The 22391-nt window shown below is 40.7% G+C and overlaps 1 protein-coding gene across 9 annotated transcripts in view; it reads left to right on the plus strand.

Annotated features, from left to right (window-relative positions):
- The window catches only part of MAGI2 (membrane associated guanylate kinase, WW and PDZ domain containing 2), a 1104792-nt gene that overhangs the window by 939904 nt on the left and 142497 nt on the right, over positions 1 to 22391 (plus strand). For 8 of the 9 annotated variants that reach the window (XM_054017487.1, XM_054017504.1, XM_054017495.1 and 5 more), the window contains one exon: positions 2935 to 3570. The exons of the other annotated variant lie outside the window; for it this stretch is intronic. In XM_054017487.1, coding sequence (XP_053873462.1) covers positions 2935 to 3570 — 636 coding nt within the window. The remainder of the gene's footprint in view (positions 1 to 2934; positions 3571 to 22391) is intronic. 9 annotated transcript variants of the gene reach the window in all.

Below are 22391 nucleotides of genomic sequence, written 5' to 3' on the forward strand. Positions count from 1 at the left end.
CTTCCCCCTCCCCCAGTGTTTTTCATTAGCTAGATCTCAAATAACGATACATCATCATCCCCACTGTACAACGGGGAAACTGAGGCATGGAGAGGTTAAGTGATTTCCCCAAGGCCACCCAGGATGCCAGTGGCACAGCTAGGAATAGTCCCAGTCCAGTAGTCTTTCCACTAGGGCACATGATTGCTTATAGAATTTCCTCTGTGCCCCTTCCTCCTCCTGTACATTTTGTAATAGTGGAGTAGAGGTCATGGTTGTCCTTTGAAATGTTTGCAATGTGTAATTGCTTACGGGGCTGGTGAGGGACATTTCATCCATGGTCTGTGTCCCACGCTCTTGGCAGTTGTATAGTACGGCAGTTACAGTAACTTTCAGCAGGCGAGAGCATGTCTTTCTCCTTCTCCATTCTCTGCCACATGTAGCGCCACCCTCCCCACCCCGCCAACATTTCCAGCTCCCCCTCCCTTCCCATTAAGCCATTAGTTGGCACTAATGGAAAAGCCATTAACATCTAAGTTGCTCCTTGCTGTCTCCTGTCCCATGCAGCTGCATACACATATCCAGGCAGCAGTTTCCTGGAGGCCTGCACACTACCTTAGTTGTGTAGCGTGAGCTGCACGCTTAGCACAGACCTTCACTCCCAGCACTAACTATCCTCCAGCTGGGACTCCTGCCCCCCGCTTCAGCCAGGCTTCCCCAGCCATGCCTCAGGTCCACGCAGTCTGCCCCTCCTCCAAACTGGGCCTCTCCCGCAAACCCCTGGCCAGCCCCTGATCCCAACACCATACAGGGATGATATATAGCTACACCTCTACCCCGATATAACGCGACCCGATATAACACGAATTCGGATATAACGCGGTAAAGCAGTACTCCGGGGGGGGGGGGCTGCGCACTCTGGTGGATTAAAGCAAGTTCAATATAACGCGGTTTCACCTATAACGCGGTAAGATTTTTTGGCTCCCAAGGACAGCGTTATATCAAGGTAGAGATATATTCATTTTCCTGATTTCAGATGTGTAAATTGGCATGACCTTCAGTCTCCCAACCTCAGATCCCAGCTCACATGGAAGGGTAGGGAGAGGGGCTTAGACACTGCCTGAGGAGCAGGGTTCTCCAGAGCACACAGTGGGTTGGGAGAGGAACTGAGACCCCTACAGATCCCAGCACGCAGACCCCTAAGCTTCTCTGCTATCCTATATACTCTCCAACCCCCTCCCATCCTCTCCTCTGCCACTCCCCCTAAACCCTCCCTCTTATTTGAGTCCCCCAGCCCCTCTTCCCTTCCATAGCGCCCATTCCCATTTATCCCCGACTCCATAATATATTTCATTCCTTGCTGCAGACCCAAGCCTCTCTTCCCCTATTACCACCTACCCTTGCACCCCAATCACCCCTCCCATCCCAGTGCCTTCTGCATATTCTGCTGTACTCAGATTACATTAACCTTGAGAGAGGCAGATTTTTCCCAAATGTTTACAGTTCATTCTCAGATTTCTTCCCAGACTGGGTTCACACTTCATGGTTGCAGATTTTGAGAGATGTTAAGTGGCCTATTCATCTCAATAAGATTCATCTCTGAAAAAGAGTACCCGATGGAGATGAATACAGCCTGAAACAATAGCTATGTGATGTGTGAACTGCCACGGCATACAGCCAGCAGGGAAATGTGGCGCTGACAGGTGCCCCTGCCCATATTCACCCCCATCTCCTTTCCCAGTGTCCTACCCCACCTGCTAGCCCTCATCATCCCTGATCCCCCAAACCCTCTCCTCCTATTCCCACCTACTCTTCCTCTCCTAATCACACTCCCCTCCCAGCAAACATTTGCTTGTGTAATTTATTTTCTTTTAAAAAGAATAATTTCAGCACCTTCAGCTGTACTCCCCCCCTGGACAGAAGCAGATTGGAGTAATATCCCTGCTTCTTTTTTTGTATCGGGGGTAGCCGTGTTAGTCTGTATCTACAAAAACAACAAGGAGTCTGGTGGCACCTTAAAGACTAACAGTTTTATTTGGGCATAAGCTTTCCTGGGTAAAAACCTCACCTCTTCTGATGCATCCAAAGAAGTGAGGTTTTTACCCACGAAAGCTTATGCCCAAATAAATCTGTTAGTCTTTAAGGTGCCATCAGACTCCTTGTTGTTTTTGCTTCTTTTTTTGGTTTGTTTGACTTAAGATTTCTGCTCTAGGTAGGATTTGAACTCTCAATACCTGGGGTGATGCTCAGATTCAGTGACTGTGCCATGCCCTCAGAGTGACTCAGGTCCTATGCTGAAAACATAGTTTTCCAGATAGCTGGCCAGTCTCTCTGCACATGCTCAGTATAATCCATTGGGTGTGATATTAAGAATGAGATATTTACAACAAGCCGAACTGGAGAAGCACAATCTTTTTGAAATAATGTTTTGATTTTCCTTCCAAGGGCTGGTAGATGCCATGAGATCTGTTGGGGTAATTTTGAGTGCTGGGACTCTGGTGCAGTGATCTGAGCCCTGGGTTGCCAGAATCACTCAGCTTTAAGGAAGGGGGTTGGGACTGTATTTCACTAGTCCTTTGGTCAAATGTTCCCAGCTTTGGATCACTAATAAAACCTTAAACCACCCAAATTTTAAGGCAATCTGAGTAACCATGTAGATTTCAGAGCACTCAGACGAGCTGAGATTTAGACAGAAACCTTTAGTCTGAACCTTAATTAGAGTAGAGCTGTTGCTCTGTTATAATTATTTCAGCATTGAACTATCTCATTTATCTTTGTAGGAAGACAAGTTGCAGCCTGGTATCACCTTTGATTGATCTGAATGTTGCTCTAATTGATTTTACTTTTTAGTAGAATGGGATTTCCTATGTCTGATCTCATAAACAAATTCCATTCCTTTTGTGTCAATAGTAATTGAAGTTTTCTCATGTCATCACTATTTTTTTCTCTTTCTAGGTGATGTCATTGTCTATATTAATGAAGTTTGTGTCCTTGGGCATACTCACGCAGATGTAGTCAAACTCTTCCAGTCAGTTCCTATTGGTCAGAGTGTCAACCTGGTGCTATGTCGTGGATACCCTTTGCCCTTTGATCCTGAAGATCCTGCCAACAGCATGGTGCCACCACTTGCAGTAATGGAGAGGCCTCCGGTAGTGGTAAATGGAAGACATAACTATGAAACTTATTTGGAATACATTTCTAGGACCTCTCAATCTGTTCCAGATGTAACAGATCGACCACCACATCCCTTGCACTCCATTCCAGCAGATAGTCAGCTTGATAGCACATTCCCACCACCTGTTCATGATGATAATGTATCAATGGCTTCTTCTGGGGCCACCCAAGCTGAACTCATGACCTTAACCATTGTGAAAGGGGCCCAGGGCTTTGGCTTCACTATAGCAGACAGTCCTACAGGACAGAGGGTGAAGCAAATTCTAGACATTCAGGGATGTCCTGGTTTGTGTGAAGGTGACCTCATTGTTGAGATCAACCAGCAGAATGTACAGAACCTGAGCCATGCAGAAGTAGTGGATATACTTAAAGAATGTCCTGTTGGAAGTGAAACTTCTTTGATTATCCATAGAGGAGGTAAGTCTAGAAAGTCTGTACAATTACAAAAATGTATGTGAACAGTTCTAAACGATGGGAACTACTTATCCTTGTGTACTGGATCGGAAATGGTTTGTTCTGGGAGGAAATATCATTTATTCTGAAAAAATGTGTATATATAATAAGTACTGTAGGCAAAATGTAACCATTTATTGTACATCCTTTTCTGTGTTTTGAAGCTCTAAGCATACGTCAAAATCTCCCTCGCTGTATAAGTGTAACATACTCTCCAAGGCATCCCAGGCCTTTTTAGCATTTAATAGTTTGGATGATGGTTGCCTGCAAGTTCTTAGGGTATGTCTACACTGCAATAAGACATTCACCGCTGGCCCATGTCAGCCGACTTGGGCTTGCGGGGCTCAGGTTGCAGGGTTATAAAATTGCAATGTAGACTTTCGGGCTCAGGCTGGAATGTCTACACTGCAATTTTATAGTTCTATAACCCAAGCCCCGCGAGCCCAAGTCAGCTGACATGGGCTAGCCATATGGTGACCAGATAGCAAGTGTAAAAAATCAGGACAGGGGGTGGGGAATAATAGGTGCCTGTATAAGAAAAAGCCCCCAAAATCGGGGCTGTCCCTATAAAATTGGGACAGCTGGTCACCCTAGCTAGCCGTGGGTGTTTATTACAGTGTAGACATACCCTAAGAGTCCCAACCCATAGCACTATAAGGTTTAAGTATAACCCAGATGTGTTAGTTAAATAAAGGAGATCAAAATCAGAACAAATGTGAATTTATCAAAACTTAAAGCTACACTGTCAAGTTTGCTAGGCCATTTGACCTACATTTTTCCTCCTTTGAAAAACTGATGTACAATGGTTGTTTATTTTTGCCCCAAAACTAAAAAGTCAGTGTGTTTTGTGTCTATTTAAAAAATGGCTTCAAGCAGCTCCATGTTCATGAGCAACCCTATAATAATAAACCTGTGTATGTTCTGTTGGGGGAGAGAGGGTAGAATAAGGAAACAATAGTAAGAACCAATTATTTTTAATACCTGTGTGGTGACCTTTAATTTCTTTACTTTTAACATTTTAGTATAACAGATTTTTTTTCCTGATTTGTTAATCCTAATGATAAACATCCAATGGCTAATTTGTAAAGATGTAAACTGAAGACTAGGACTGGTTCCTTTAATTAAAGTACACCACTGGAAATGATAGCACTTACTCTAAATTAGTAATCCATATTCACTTGTCATTAGATGTACATTACTCTGCTGTAAAACAAATAGATTAACGAAAAATATATTTATCATTTCTTTTTTTAGAAGCAGGAGGATGAGAAGTGAAATAAGTATTAATGTATGCAAATGACAAAAGTGAACACAGTTAAAAAAAAAACTTAGAATTAGAATTCCAAGGCCTATAAAGCCTAGTGCAAATCATGCCAGAGAAACCTGATTATTTTTTCTCAAATCACCAAATTAATGGATGGAGAAAATTTAGGGAGATTTAAATATATGTAGGATTCAGCTAATCAGTTGCTACAGTATACCTCTCAAAATCATCTATGAAAAATTAATTGCCATTAGATTGAATATGACATGTATTGCATGGAATGAAAATTGACTGAGAGACTGAGCAAAAAGTAATGGTAAATAGCGATATATGAACTTGAAGGGAGCAAGTGATGACCAGGAGGTACTATAGTAGTTGGATTTAGGTCTGGTTTTATTGAGCATCACTATTAATAAACTGGAAGAGTCGGGGTAAACCACACATTGTTTTAAGTGGCAGATGATGATAAATGAGGATGTATTGGGTAGTGAGATATAGTATAAAGGGAACTAGAGAGGTTAGAATTACAACAAAAAAGGATTTAACATGGAAAAAATGCAAGCTAACTCTTCTTTGGGGGGAAATTATCCAAAATATATGTCTTCAATGGAAGAAGAAAGTGGAATACAGTGATAGTGAACAGCAAATTAAGTATGAGCTTATAATGCAATGTAGTGGTTAAAACCTTCAAAGGCAATACACTGTGGCCCATAAAGGTGTTAGTCTTTCTCTCTCTGGAATTTCCGCTTAGGCCTGGTCTAAACTAAGCTGAAAATCGATCTAAATTACACTAGTTAAGTAACATAATCCAATTTGACATATCTTAGATCAACTTATAACAGTATCTACACTATGCTATGTCAACGGGAGATGCTCTCCCGTCGACATGGCTTCTGCCTCTTGTTGAGGTGGATTACAGACATCGACGGGAGAGTGCTCTCCCATCGACTTAGCACGTCTTCACCATACCCACTAAATCAGTGCCACTGCATTAATGGCGGTGGTGGCTATTTATCATGGCCATGAAGACTTGCCCTTAATCATTGCTTTGACAAGCATTCATGCTACCCATCTTTTCTTCTGTCTATCAAGAGCTTGGCAAAGCAATGATGTAGAAGAGGACAACTGTCTACAAGTACTAGAACGTGAACAGTAATGAACACCAAGGAGGGATAGGAGTTTTCAGCATAGTACCAGAGATATAAGTAGGAGTCATGGGTCAAAATAAAACAAATGAATATTTAGGTTGAATGTCGGGAAATACTTCCTCGTGCACGTTCATTAAACTCTCAAAAAGTCTCATAGAGGAAATGGTGGTGTCCGCTATTGTTCTGAGTCATCCAAAGCAAAATTGGACAAAGCAATGGAGTAATTTAATTTAGGGAACAGTCTTCTAGCAGGAGGATTATAAAATGTTATAAACTAACAGAAATGAGAGAGAAAGTTTCTTGAATAAAAATCTGTCTTTCCGCCTCTTTGTTATCCCAATATGAACAGAGAAAGAGATTTTATGACCAATTCAGATAAGATAACCTTAATATGAAACACAGCCCTAGAAATATTTATCTAAACCTGCTATGATTCTAAAATATTTCATCTATGACATAGATGAAAACAAGGCACACGTCTTCATTACTTTTTGTATGCCATCTTTATTTTTTGATTTGGGTGCATGATGACGGTTGAAATGTAGCCTCATTTTACTTCATTGCTCTATGCATCATGTCTTTAGCTTCTCATTTTGCAAAGACTAAGCACACTATTCCTATTTACGTTATTTCCTGGAGGACAGAAGTTGTGTGATGCATACACCTATTGGGGGCCTTATCAGTTATTCATGCATGCTGATGATATGATGCAATGGGACATGTTCAATTTCAGAAGCGACCTGTCTCTCACTCTCTGGTCAAAAAAATCTTATCCTTATTCTTATGTGAAAAGGGTGGACATTGCTTCACAGATATATTCACTACAGGCATCTTCTGGTGGGTCATTCTATGGCATTGGCAAAAGCCCTTTGCCCTCAAGCTTAGAAGATCAGTAGCATGGCCATTTAACAAAAATAATTAAGTGGGGAGGAGAAATGGGACTTCCTTTGGACCAAAAGTAAGGGGATATGAAACAAGTCAAAAAGAAGCTAGTGTTTTCCCAAGTGAAGAGGAGGAAGAACTCCTGATTTTCCTGTGTGTTCACCTTATAACTTCTAAAGCAGCATTAGTAATTCATCTGTTTGTCTGATATTGTCATTTCACAGGTTGGCTACATCTCTAGAGAAAATGAGATAGATCTACCCCTGATTTTTTCCCGTAATACTAACAGGTGGCCAGGTCAGCACAAGCCCACACCAGCTAATCTAAGGAAGTGTTGTGGTGCTCAGGGAACACAGAACTTTTTATCAAGTACAGTAGGCAGCCCAGCTGAGCTCCTTCCTGCCTGCAGTTAAAGCTCCTCCGTTCTTACCTCCTTGCCAACCAGTTCAGCTCTAATTCTGGCTGGCCAATCTCCCAAATCCTTCCTACACCTACCTCAGAAGAGCAACCCCTCTCTTGTCTTGGGGCAGGGGATAGAAAGTCATCACCTGGCCCATTCCCTTGATGAGACATAAAAGAAGACTTGAGGTTGGGGGAGAGAATATTGAAGGTAAAAAGAAACAAAACTTGACTTGGAGAATTAAAATCATGGTCCCCATCTCCTTGCTGGAGGGAGAGGGAAAATTGGACATCCCCTCTTCTGAGACAGAGAGGCAGCAGGTTTGTATATATATGTGTGTAAAAGCATGGCAGAGTGAGTGGAGACAATGGAGGGTGGAAAGTGAGTAGGGGAGGGAGTGTGGGAGAGACTGGGGAAGGAGACAAAAGAGAAAGCAGTGAAAGCAGTGACAAAGAGGGAAAGACAGAGCAGAGGGATGTGGTGGAGAAAGAAAGAAAAATATTGAGAGACCATGACAAAGAAGGGAGAGAACACAGAGAAATAAAAGAGAGAATGAACTATTAACTCTGCAGAAAAGTTAGAATGAAGGAAAAGACACTGACAGGGCAAAAGATTTTTCCAGGATACATGAGAACAAAGAGTAGCTAAAAGGAAAAGCAGACAAGGAAAAGAAAGGAAGAACAAAAACTTGACAGAGTAAGTATTTTATTCATTCATAGATATTCTAATGCAAAAATACCAAAAATCTTGCCTGATTCTATTTCTCTATATAAACACCCATCTGGCAAATTGAGAGGAATCATGTTTTGTGGGCTGCACAAAAAATATTACCCAGATTGCTTGCACCCACCCATCCAATTTTGCTCTGACACCTTCCCTTCCGCATTCAGCTCACACCTCATGCTTCTGCTCTGTAGCAACCTGCATGGAACATGGAGAGAGGGAAGAGTTTGGAGGAGGCACCCAGAAATCAGTATATGGGCACATGGATAGTATCTTAGCTTCAGCTCAAGCATCTGTGTAAACAGTTCTTAATAAAGTGCCAGCTTAGTTTTAAAAGTGCAAAGTCTTTTCATGATATTATCCAGTACACAGTACATGAAATATAGTGGCCGTGGTTAGTGTAATGAGACCTACAGAAAGGAAGAGAGTGTGATTAACAAGCAAATAAAGCAGTATTTGGAAACAGGTAGGAAGGAGGGACTGAGACCAACAGGAATGCTGATTTTCACATGCCTTGCACAAGCATGGAAGCAATGAAAGCAAGAACTTCATCTGTATACATCGCTGACTGTGCATGATAAAGATGAGAAAATGAAAGTAAAGTGTATAGATATAGATATATAATTGAGGGGAAGGACAAGAATTGGGTGCCAGGAATAATGATGAAAACACTGGAACAGTTGATAAGAGTATTTGATGGGTACTGTGACCTCAGACAGAATAAACCTGTACAGAGATACTCTATTTTTGCCTGAAACCCAAGAAGTAGAAGAGAGAATAGATACTTAAGTTACAGAACTGAGAATTCAGACATCTCTGTGTAACTTTGGAGATATTGAAGATTCCCTAATTACAGACAGGATCGTTTGTGGGACACATGATTCCACCTTACAGGCGAGGTTGTTGCAAGAGACAGCTCTAAACCTAGAGAAATGCCTCCCAGACGGCAATGGCTGTTCAACAGTCCAAGGAAACGCTCATTACAATAACAGCCACTAGTGCAAAACAAGTACACCGGCTCAAGCTAAAAGAATCCAGGAAGCAGGATAGAGACAGACTGACTAAGAATGCAGGCAACATGTTGCAGTGTACATACTGTGGAAAACAACATGAAAGGCGTAAAGAAAAATGCCCACCCTCTGGGCAATGGTGCAAAAGGCATTAGAAACAGAACCACTTTATGTCCCAATGCTGCAGCTACCTCCAGAAGGAAAATGCAGCAGTACATGCAGTAACCCAGGACTTAGAGACTTCCACTGAAGAGGAGGGTAACTGCAGTGTGACTTTAGCAGATCCAAAGACTCTCATTGAACATGCACTGCAGAAGAAGGCTGTCTAGCCATTCAACTGCTTATTTGCAACTGCTATTAGATCAATGACCAATTCAATTTTAGCTGGATTGCGGAACCAGCTGAAATGTAGTCCCAGCAACACTGATAAGCATCAATATTAGACTGGAGAAATGTGACCCAGTACTGATGATGTATCGTGCGTTTCTTATTAACAGTCTGCATTTGCCACTGACCTCAGAATGCCTTTATTGTACAAGAGATGTTATCACTTAGAGTTGATAGTAGTTCATACACAGGAGTTTCACCTACTGCTGGTCAGCAGGGCAGTGCAAGCCATGGATTTGATCATAATACAGCAACTGTAACCAGCTTGTGCTCCCCTGCTCACAACCCACTGTGGACACAGACCATGGGAAGTTCCCTGTCAAGAGATCTGACAGACAGCAGCCTCATGGCTCCTGACCAGGGGTGGCTCTATGTATTTTGCCGCCCCAAGCACGGCAGTGAGGCAGGCTTCGGCGGCACGCCTGCGGGAGGTCCGTCAGTCCCGCGCCTTCGACGTACCCGCCACCGAATTTCGCCGAAGCCGTGGGACCGACAGACCTCCTGCAGGCATGCCGCCAAAGGCAGCCTGACTGCCGCCCTCACCGCGACTGGCAGGCCGCCCCCTGCAGCTTGCCGCCCCAGGCATGCGCTTGGTGCACTGGTGCCTGGAGCCACCCCTGCTCCTGACTGGCTCCTCGCCCTATATAAACCCAAGTGGCATTCCAGGAAGCGTACAGGCAACAGTGTGGATCTTCTGTAACTGCCTTGGCCATTCCTGCACTTGAACTCCTGGCTTTGACCTCAGCTTGATTTGGACTTTGCCTTTGACCCAGACCCTGAAACCTGACGTGGATTCTCACCCTTGGTCCTGACTGCCCTGACACACTGATGCAAAGCCAGAAGCCCATAGAATTGTCCGAGTGAGCTCTGATAGATACAGAAAGGGGATATGCTCCGACAGAAAAGGAGCTACTGGCTGTGCTTTTTGGAATGGAACTATTCCATCAGCTCACTTTTGGGCACTAGGTGGATGTGTAGTCTGATCACAAGCAGACTCCAGCACTATGGGGTGAGGATAAGTTACTGCCCAGGAAAGTCACTGCTGGTGGCAAATACACTGAACAGGACATACCTGGTAGAGTACACCACAGCCTCTGTCTGCTGTTCCACAGAGCCATCTGTCAACATGCTACAATACCTTCTCATCTCTGATGGGAGGCTCCAGGCAATCTAATACAGTGCCCAGCAGGAAGGGTGCTACAGGCAATAAAACATTTCATACTTGAGGGTTGGCTGGATCGCAAGGAGCAAGCGCCAAAGGAGGCATCTCTCTACCACCAGGTGAGGGATAAACTGTGTGTGCAAGATGGGGTTCTATTTAAAGGAGACTGAGCAGTAATCCCAGCAGATTTACGAGCTCATATCATGAGACAGATACACACTTCACACTTGGGGATAGAGGCATGCCTGAGACAAGCCTGGGGGTGTATCTACGGGCCAGACACGAATGCCCAATTGCGAGCATACATGGAACAGTGAGATGTATGCAAAGAGTATACTGCTCAACAACAGAAGGAGATTATATACCGCCTCAAGAAATCCCAATCAAACCCTGCAAAAATGTCGGAACAGACAAATTCACTTTTTAATGGCAGGAACTACATGCTGGGAGTAGATTACTGTACCAGTTTCTGGGAATTTGCAACATACTAGGCTACAATCCAGACTAATGATTAGCTGTGTCACCCCTGCCCTGTACCTAGGGTGCCCTTTACAATGCTTTGCTGCTGTAGCCTCCAACCTGGACTGCTCACAGCCTCCAGCATGTAAGTCATTCCCAGCTATGCCTGTATGTGCTGCAGCCATCCAGCCACACCTTGGTTTTTACCAGCCTTACTGATTATTACAGGGTGACCCCAACATACTCCCAATCCCAGATTTTCACCCAGAAACCTATGTCCTGTAGTACCCAGCCCTCTCCTGGACAGTGCAAATATACTGAGTCCATTAGTCCTTTAAGGGTATATGCCACAACTTGTTACCCCAAATGGAGTTACCCAGACACTTCAATTTAAGCATACTGGATTTGATTTTAAAAAGTGTATTAACTACAAAGAGAGAGATTTTAAGTGAATACAAGTAATGAGGCATAAAGTCAAAAGTGGTTACAAGAAAAATAATGGTAAAATGCTTACTGGTATCTAACTTAACAAACTCTATTAGATTCAAAGCAAAGTTTTCTCATCACATGCTTTCAGAAGTCTTACTAACCAAACTCTTTAGGTCAGTGCCCTTCCCCCAGAGTCCAACAGCTGCTTCCTTTGTCTCTTCAGACACAATGAATGCAACAGGCAGGAATTGGGGGCGGGGTGACTTGTGGTGTCTGCCCCTTTTTCTTGTAGTCCTGTCTCCCCTTTGAAAAGCATTTCCAGCTGGGAGCAAGGTGACAACCAATCTGTATGGATGGAAACTCCATGCTGTTTCTTTACTAAAATGTAGATTTTTGCCTCTACCCCTTTCCTGCCAAAGAATGGCCACTTAGCACTTAATGGTCCATCAGCCTTGTTTACACCTGGCTTCCATCAGCCTTGTTTATACCTGCTTTACACCATCAGATTGCCCTTTGTGTCTGAGGAACTGGTTTGACCCCTCCCAAGATTTATCTGGAAAACATACTTTTAGTCATGATTTCAACTTACGTTTATAACTTCACATATGATTCTGCTTTATACATTTTGCCATGATATTGCTGATCAACCAATTATGAGTTTTTAAATGATACCACATAAGACATGCCTGTACAGAAATTATTACAATAGTGTGTAGGGTCTGAACACAGGTATATTCTGTCATAGAGGCTATCTGGACAACTCTCAGGTAAGAACCATGATCAAGAAACCAAAAGTGCATTTTGCAAGACATGTCATACCTGACATTTTATGCTCTGACAATGAGCCACAGTATGCTGCAGGAGACCTCAAACAATTCAGTGTCAAATGAGTATTTACATACAATACTATCTTCCCCTGGTTACCCACAAAGCAATAGGAATGCAGAGTCTGTGATAGAGACAGCCAAGAGACTGATGGCAAAGGCAAAACAGACAGGAAAGGATCCCTACCTGGCAACGTTGGACCATCGTAATACACCCTGTCAGAGAATAGAGAGTAGCCCAACACAAAGAACTGATGGGACAGGAACAACAATTAAGAAAGCACCCAGCTAAGTACACTACAACAAAGGAGCCGAAGATCTGAGGCCACTTAGGCACAAGTAAACGGATCTGAGTCCAATCACCAAACAGCCACATAAAGCTATGGCAAAAGGCAGTCGTCCAGCCTGCGGTGCAACACAAGTCATATGAGGTAGCTATAGACTCAGGACAGCAGTGGAGACAAAACCAAAGCCAGTTGTAGAGTAATGGCAGACAGAGTCCTGACAGATGGACAGGGACAAAGCCAGGACCAGGAGAACATAGAGCCTCAGCTTCCATGGCCTGACATAGAAGAAATATAAACAGGATCATCAGGACAGCGTCCAACAGAATGAAGGCAGCAGTAGTGTGGAAGTAAGTCTCCTATCAACATCAGTAACACAAACAAGAAGTGAAAAACTGGTTCAAAGACCAGCATACTTGAAGAACTATGAGGCCTGTCTACAGTGGGATGGCAGAAAAGGCTATCTACGTTTCTAAGGTGGGCTATGTGCGAATAACCTCTGACCCCAGCAAGTCAGCAAGTGCATGTAAAACGGTACAATAACAAAAACAGAAATTGTTAAAACTTTCACAGAACTTGGAGGGAGGATCATAAAAGGGAAGAGTTTGGAGGAGGCAGCAGGATGTCTGTGTACAGATGGATAGAATGCAAGCTGCAGTTGAAGCATCTCTGTAAATGTTTCTTTTAATAAATGTCAGTTTACTTTTACAAGTATGGAGTCCTTTCATGTTATTACCCAACACTGTCCCTTTTTTATCTCACTGTTCCTGTTTTCCAGTTCCATTCTACTTCTGCGTCCCACCCCTCCAGTTCAATGCAATGCTCTATTATTACCCCAGTTCATTTGCTCTCTGGGCCCTAGTCCTTAAGTCTACCCCTTGAAAAAATTAAGGTTGTATATATGAACAGACATTTTTAAATTTCCCATCTCAAAGTTATGAGCTTTTATGTAGCACCTGAACATCAACAATTTCATCCTCATTAATTCGATGCAAAACAATCACTCTTTCATTGGTTTTTGTTTCTTTGTTTGTGGGAGGGAAGGTTATGATTGTTCTCTGTAAATAAATTTTAGTCAGTAATGACAGAGAGATTTCACGAGCAAACATTTTCTCAAAGGATTGCTCTTAGGCATACTGTACCATCAGCTTCATTCACTTTGTTATTAGCCCACTCACCCCTCTCTAGCACCCTACAAAAAAACAGATATCTCTGACCATGGTATTTTCATGTCATCCCTTTTAGGGCCCACCCATATTTCCAGAAGTATTTCCAGAAGAAAAACCTCTAGAAAGCTTTTAGGAAATAAAGTTACCATGCTAAAAATACTGACTTGCTGACACTTGCATATTATTCCTGGAAGCACTGCATTCTAGATTCAGTATTTCCAGTAAGGCACCTCATATCTCAGAAAGTACTATTGTGTTACCTGCAGAGGGATAAGGCTAGTGGGTATTAAATACACAGACAGCTGTCCTCATAACCTTCAGAGTGTTTAAGTCTTTTTAATACTACAAATTGACATAGTTTGTGAATGCTTTGGATTAACTTGAAATAAGTGTTAAACATCTTGTTATTTGGCATATCAACCCAATTTAATAAATATTTTACAAATTATAGCAGGTAAAGTCAAAAATGGGTTCTGTCTCTGGGCTGGATTTTTTACAGGAATTATCTGAATCGTATCAAGAAGACAAATGGTAAATTCTACTTGGGCAACAATCTCAACAGCCTACAGTGTGGTTAAATGTTATTCATTACTAACATTGTATGGTAAAACCCTGAGAGAGAGAGAGAGAGAGAGAGAGAGAGAGATGGCAGGGACACAATCACCTAAAATTCACACTAAGACTTTATGTCCTTTATCCTCAGTTCAAGTAGCAATAAAACTGTGTGTTTGCCTTCATATTTCTGAATGAGAAACCATAGACTTTTTAAATGAATATAAAGCCCTAAAAAAAAAGTATACATCAGTAATAATTAGCAGTATTAATGGAAGTGATATTAACTGCGTTACATCTCAGAGTAATAGTATTATGGGTTTACCTCATTCTCCTTAATAACGTTCTTTCACTGTGTGGCACATTTATGTATACTTTTACAGTGCATTAGATAAATCTTTTTTACATATATACATAGAAGATTTTTAATGAGTATTTTCAGGCATTTCATTTCAAAAGTTCTTTTATTATTGGTGGAACTCCTTTCTAACACAGGCTTGGAAGATCTGTATTAAATGTGAATGGTTCTTTCATTAAAAACTTAAGGGAACAGTTATCATAGGGATTTGTGTGCCTAATTCTTGTTAACATTAATGGGAGTTACATTTACTCATTGTGTGGAGAAACAGGTCCCTTTAGAATATCTTCTAGTAAAAACAAATATAGGTTTACGTAAGTACATTCTCATCTTGGCACTTTTATAGTGAAAGAATTAAGGATGCCATTAAACCCTTGTGCCCAAGATGAGAATACAGTATACAATTTGACTTTATTATTATTAATATGCCTTCATAGTCATTTTCACAAATCATCAAGTTTCATTACAGAATTACAGTCAATACATGCACTATATAGAATCACTTCACTTTATCTGCAAACAAAATGTAGCCCCCTCTGCTGTGGGATACAAGATATATATACAATATAGCACTACCCACAGCATTACACAACAGTTTTAGGATAGCAAGTGAAGAATACCTTATCCGTTTGAAGTAGCAGAGGTATTTAGATAGGCAGAACACACTTGCCTACATTGGAATTTGGTCAGGACACAAGAGTCCTTGCAAAAAGTGCTGTAAGGACATGGTTGGGGCCTCTGTTATGGCTCATCTAAAAAATGGCACCTTCTCTAGCCCAGTGCCCCCAGGACCTTACTCAGAGGTAAGAGTGCTACTACTGAATCACCGATGCTGCTTCCTGAAGCAAGTACACCTCTACCCCGATATAACACAAATTTGGATATAACGTGGTAAAGCAGTGCTCCGGGGGGGCGGGGCTGTGCACTCCAGCGGATCAAAGAAAGTTCGATATAACGCGGTTTCACCTATAACACGGTAAGATTTTTTGGCTCCCGAGAACAGCGTTATATAGGGGTAGAGGTGTAGTTTTTCCCGGGAGGTGTCCAATCTAAGCATTGATCTAACCCATACCTCCTTAGTTTATGAGATCTAACAGGATGCCAGGTGGAATGTCTGCAGAAAGAGCCGATTCATTAAAAATACAAGAGTAAAACAACTTATGCCTGTGTGCCATGGTGTGTCTAAGATTAGTCTAAATATGTTGACAAAATTTTCTGTCATTCTGCATGTTATTGTGTAATATTTTATTAAACTTCAGTTGTTGGGTTTGAAAATATGTTGTTAAAGTACATTGTGTAGACATTGTGGCAGTGTTTTGTAATACAGTGCAATATTTTGTAGAAATATAGAAATAAAATAAGCTAATACACTATAAAACAAGTGAGTACATTATTATGACACAGGCATAAGATACAGTATTTGGGAATGAGAAATTGATGTATGTTCTAATTATTTGCTTAAAGCACTTCTAGACAGAACAGCCTCAAACTCTTAGCTCAGACTGATTGTGTGTTATTATGCCAAGCTGCACTAACAAAGTTAGCTTTTTAGATCTGACATCTATCTTTTACCATTCACCATACAGTTGCTTTCCTTGCAGGAAAAAGGTTTATGTTCTTAAAAATGAAGACTGGCAGGAACAGTGGGTGTGCCCACCCTCTGACAATATATAACACTTATATTACTCTGCTTTAAAAACAGTAGCATGCCTTTATTAAACAGTGCTCTTCACAGAACGCCCCAAGGTGACTTACAGTTCAAACACAATAAAAAACAACACCAAACCTACACCTTTTTGGCATCACCCTTTCAATTACAAAATAAAAAAGACATCTATTCCATAATTGTCAGGCACAGATACTGAAAGTTGGAATATCAAGTTTGTCTCAATGATTTTTTTAAACCTATTTCCGAAAAGAAATGAATTGCTGTCTGGTGCAAGATTTCTCATGATTTGAAACAGCATTTCAGTACAGTAGACCCTTGATTTTATGAACACTAATCTTACAAATGACCAGTTATACAAACCGTTTTTCCTGAAGGAAAAAAAGCCACATAGCAAAAGTGATATTGATGAAGGCAATCTCAACATCCTTTCAAATGCCGATGCCTTCAGTGCATTTGCAATTACTTTGCAATGGTTTGAAGGACAAGAAGAAAGCAGGGAAGTGCAACATACTGCTATTTATGCACCGTACCTACTGTAATTTTGAGATGGTCAACTTTTCCATTTCATGAATGCGTCAATCTCCAATTACTTTGTAAAATATGAGTGCTACTGTATGTAAAAGGTTAGAAAAACATACACTGCGTGCTGCTTTATTGTTTGGTGATTGAGAGAGATCCTCACTTGAATTTATTTTGTAGCTTTCATTGCCTTGGGCTTGCAGAACACAAGCCTTTGTGCATAAATGTAAGGGGATTTCTTTTTAGTTTACATATCCGTTTCTATTTAATGGGTACTGTGAAATAATTGTCTCTTAAGCAAGAAAGTTTAAGTTAAATGGAGAATGTTTAAAGATCCAGTGATAAAAAAATAGAAGAGAAATCAAAGATTCAGAAATTGTCCACATGTGAAAAGGTTTTAAGAGTGACTTTAAAATGTAGCATGTCATTTTATTAAAAGGAAGAAATAATTTCCATTTCTGCAGTGAGATTTTTTTCTCCTAAAAGACTAGTTTGTTAATATCTAGGGAGAAAAAAAATCCATACAATTTTTCTGAAGAGTGAAAGTAGCTTATGTTAAATAATACATCAGGGATTAGTTAGTATCTCAGAAGAAGTTTTGCTGATAGTTTTAGTTACCATAATATTATCTGCATATATTTTAATATTTAGCATTATAAATATATTGCTTGAAACAAAGTCAACACCTGCTTGTTCTTAGTGTCCTTGTGAAATTGTTTCTTTGTGGTAACTTGTTCTCATTAAAAAATAGATTGGTATTAGGAAGTTGAGGCCAGATTGTACCATCCTTACTCAAAATAAATACCACCATACTGCTTGAATAGTCTCACTGATTTTAGAGGGAAGGTGCTTGCAGGGTAAGATGCAATGCACTGTGAGTAAGGATGTCAGAATCCATCCCATAAGGAAGGAGGGGAAACTAGAAACAGAGGAGGAAAACTTCCTTTTAATTTCCAAAAATGCCTTTGCTGACATATCTACTGCTGCACATGGCTGCTAAACTGCATGCTAATGTGGCATTTCTCAGCAGTAATAAATAATCCCTGAAATTATTTTCTTTGTGGCCTCCCCCATCAAATTTGTGAGAGTAGATGTGTAGGAGACAGGCATCTTTTTCCTGCAAACCTCAGAAGTGGCAGGATTGTAGGGCACCAGGGGCAGCCTCGGGGCACTGGGGAAACCAGTGGAGAACAGAATACTGGATGGTGTGAGGAACCACCAAGGGTTGAGGGAGTCTGGAAGAAGGATTGTGTTGTGCGGGGGAGAGAACCTTGAGAGTGGTGGGAGCAGTGTGATGTCCTGTTGCACTCCAGGAAGATTTTTTTGTGGTGAATGTGAAGGGAAAGAGCCTGGGGGCCTTAGTTGCAAAGGTAGTGAAAGCCTGAGCGCTGTTGCAGATGTAGGGGAACCGAGGACAGCCATCCCCATTCTACCTCTACCCTCCAGCCTCACCCATTGTTCCCCTGTCCTTTTTCAGTCCAGGCCCCAGTTCTGTCTCTTTTCAGCTCCTGCCTGACTTTTAAGACACATTCTGGTCTCCGTCCCCCCTCCTACCAGCAATGCAGAGCAGCTGCCACTCCCTCTCTTCCTCATGGTGCGGAGGCTCCCATGCTGGTCAGGCTCAGCACGGGAAGCAGAGACCAGCCAGCTGCTTGAAATCTGCTTCCAAGGTGGTCCATAAGGCCAAAGGCGGAACAATAGTCCAGCCAGACACATGACTCGAGAGCTAGGTTGCAGGCAGCAATGAGAGAGCTCTCAACTCCTGAGTGTTTAGCAGGCCTGAGCGTCAATTAACATTCACAATAGTAATCCCTATGTTCAGTAGTAAATATATGCAGGATCAGTCCATAGCTAAAAATAAGTCAGTGTAGAGAGAGAGAGAAATGATTTAAGACTCTTATTCTTGTGTTATTACACAGTGTTTTTGAAAGCTTTGTTTTAAAGTTCTTGAAATAATTTGCAGAGATCTAGGGAGCATAAGGGATTGATTTTTAACCTGCTGCTGTTCATTCTGATGCCACAGTATATGGCAAAAATCATTCTCTGCAAGTTTTTATATTTATCTATCAAACGCGTTATGATTTACGTTAGATGTATTCATTTACAAGAAGAGCCATCCATAATACAGAATTCCCATCAGAATATTCTTATTTAAAAGGATCCTCTAATAATATAAAATATATATATATATATATATATATATATAGGACATTGAATTCCAAAGACTCTCAAAGAACTTTACAATCTCTATATATCAGGCTCTCTTTACTGACTTGCCCTCCAACAGTCTCTCTCTCTGAAATGCATTCATCTATAGATGAACTATACAGGGAATTTTAGGAAAACAGAAAATAATTACATATATTGGGATTTGTCCAGGACACTGGGGTTAACAATTCCACTATTATAGAAAGTGCTCTGGGCTCCTTAATAACCACAGTTGTCCAGGACATTGATCTTTTGTGTCATTCTCAAAGATGGTTCCTTTCAATTCATATGATCCTTTCGATCTCTAGTGATAAAACCCTGGTGCATGCCCTAGTCATCTTTTGCCTTGACTCCTGCAACCGCCTCTTTTCTTTTCCCCTGAATCTCACATTTTACCCGCAAGGCCATGCAGAATACTGCAAATAAACTCATCTTCCTTGCCTTCTACTCTTATCATTTCACCCCATTCTTTGAACCCTTCACTCACTTCCATTTTCATCCCCCCAGCCACATTGTTATTCCTGGCCAAGTTGTATCTAAGTTAGCTTTTAAGATCTTTAGGGCAGGTGTATGTGTTTATTTGTCTATAAAACACCTATAACACTGTGTGTAATAATATTGCTGTCATCAGTAAGACCGTGATGGTAGCATTGCAGCTTCTGTCTTCAGTTTCCATTTCCTTTCAGCTCAGTATGTTAAAATCTATATATTTGTTATATTAATAAAAAGTTGCCTTCTCTCCTCTTCCACTGCAGTAGCCTTTCCTTTACCTTATCCTGCAGTGTGAGGTGATGAATTCCCATTGACTTCAACAGGAATTCAGAGCACTCATCACATTGCAGGGGTGTTCAAGCACCTGGCAGAATCAGACCCTACTAGCTCATCATCATAAATATAAAGGGCCAGAATTTTCAAGCTTGAGTACTTGAAGTTCAATTTGAATCAGAAGCAATGAAACATTACAAAGAAAATGGTTCTTGTGGCATTTCTGACCTGACCTAAAGTAGAAAGTACCAAAAGAATCTCATGAGGGCATATTCTTGAAAGATGCCCCATTTTAATGACCCGCGTGATTTGGATAGTTTGAATAAGGTTCAGACAACTATCTAGGACCAAAGATCTGCTGTCACTTGAACTTAGTGAGATGGCATTGGGATGACTTTCAGGTGCTTAAACAAACATAACTGAATATTGAGAGGTGGAAGGAAAACTTTCTGTTACTTAAAAAATCTGATTGGGAGTTGAGTATGCCACTGTCAGAATGGAAGGCACTGAGTTGCTAGGGCAGAGAGGAAAACTCCCATCAAGTTTGAGTTATGATTTTTAATTATGAGCCCTGAGCTGTCTGCAGCACACTGTGCCTAACCTCTGTAGCAGTTGTGCCCCATGGCACAATTCAGCAGCAATCTGGAAGTTCTGTGGCAGAATGAAATGCACAGAAAACAAAGTCTGTTAATGAAATTATGTAACTGTATTAGTCATATTATTCGTTTGAATATTTAATTTAGTAACAATTTTGTGCATATTTTTCCATGTATATCAGGTTACTGTCTAATTTCCAGTTTGCTACAAGATCCAGTACTGATGTGCTGGAAAAATCTGAGCCCTTGCTGCAGAGGTTAGTGTTATATTGGCTCCGGGGACTGGTAGGAGGAGGGATATCCACTCTTGAGAGACTGTAGGTTAGTTTTCTGCTCATACAATTTACAAACATGAACAGATTTCAATTTTCTTGAATGTCTATCATTTGAAAGCAATTGAGAACTTTTTCTATATTTTATAGATTTATTGTTATATTTTTTCTTGGCTCCAGCCAGTCAATAGTGAGCAGCCTGCTCACGCATATAGAGGCCCCGGTTCTGCAAAGCATTTACGCATGTACTTTATTTTAAAGCTATGAGTAGTCTCATTGGGTTCAATGGACTTTCCACATGCTGAAAGTTAAGTTAAAGACATGCTTCATTCCTTTGCTGGATCAGGACCATGATGCCCAATCCAACTCCCACTGAAATCAGTGCTGTTGACATCAATGGGAGCAGAAAACGCTAAAAACTGTTCACAACAAAAATTATTAATACCTTTGCTGAAGTATAGCCTGCTTTTTTTAAATACGAAGAAAACTTAAGGTGAAAAATTAAAGGGATAATAACAAGCTGGTTTTGAACTAGAGAAAAAAACCAACATTACACAACTTCAAAATCAAATCAGAGTAATTTCTTAATTTGGCTCCCTTTTATATATTTTCCTTCATTTGAATTTAGTGAGGTACCATTGATAAAGTATTTTGTAGTAATTTTCCTTAATATTTACACAAATTGAGGAGGTTTTGGCCCTCTTCCAGATGTCTTTCCTTTTTTCCAAAGTTTATATCTATTGTAGGTCATTTTCCTATTTTCCCAGACAGACAGTCTTGTATTTAAAATCAGTCAGTAATAATTCATCATACCATGCACAAATCAGGCCCTTTGAAGTGGCCTTACCTTTAACTAGTGTTTCTATATTTGTTAATGATCTTCTGAAACTTGAGATCTCCACTATGGTTTTCCATACAATGCTTCAACAACAAATTGTCTGGCTGATATAATTGTCTTTGTGGAAGCAGTCTAGCAAAAAGTCTGGGGAACTTGAGCCTCCTGCCCATGTAAAATACACTGTTTCCAGCATCAATACTCAAGGATGCAAGTGGAAAAATCGCTTTCCATGACCATTCATGCAAGTGGTTGTTCATGGAAAATCAGTGGAAGCGCAGCTGCTGTCCCTCTCATGACTCATGTGGTAAATATTAGGGTTGTCAAGTGATTAAAAAAATTAATTGCAATTAATCACACAATTTGAAAAAGTAATTGTGATTAATTGCGCAATTAAAAAATGAATCGCCATTAATCGTGCGATTAATCACACTGTTAATAATAGAAAAACATTTATTTAAATATTTTTGAATGTTTTCTAAATTTTCAAAAAAGAATCAATTACAATACAGAATACAAAGGGTACAGTGCTCATTTTATATTTACTTTTATTATAAATATTTGCATTGTAAAAAACAAAAGAAATAGTATTTTTCAATTCACCTCATACAAGTGTAGTGCAATATCTTTATCATGAAAGTTGAACTTACAATTATGTACAATTATGTACAAAAAAAACTGGATTCAAAAATAAAACAATGTAAAAGAGCCTAGAAAGTCCACTCAGTCCTATTTCTTGTTCAGCCAATCGCTCAGACAAACAAGTTTGTTTACATTTGAAGGAGCTAATGCTGCCCACTTCTTGTTTACAATGTCATCTGAAAGTGAGAATGGGCATTAGTATGGCATTGTTATAGCTGGCTTCACGAG

This window comes from Malaclemys terrapin, chromosome 1, assembly GCF_027887155.1.
Source record: "Malaclemys terrapin pileata isolate rMalTer1 chromosome 1, rMalTer1.hap1, whole genome shotgun sequence".
Taxonomy (NCBI): Eukaryota; Metazoa; Chordata; order Testudines; family Emydidae; genus Malaclemys; species Malaclemys terrapin.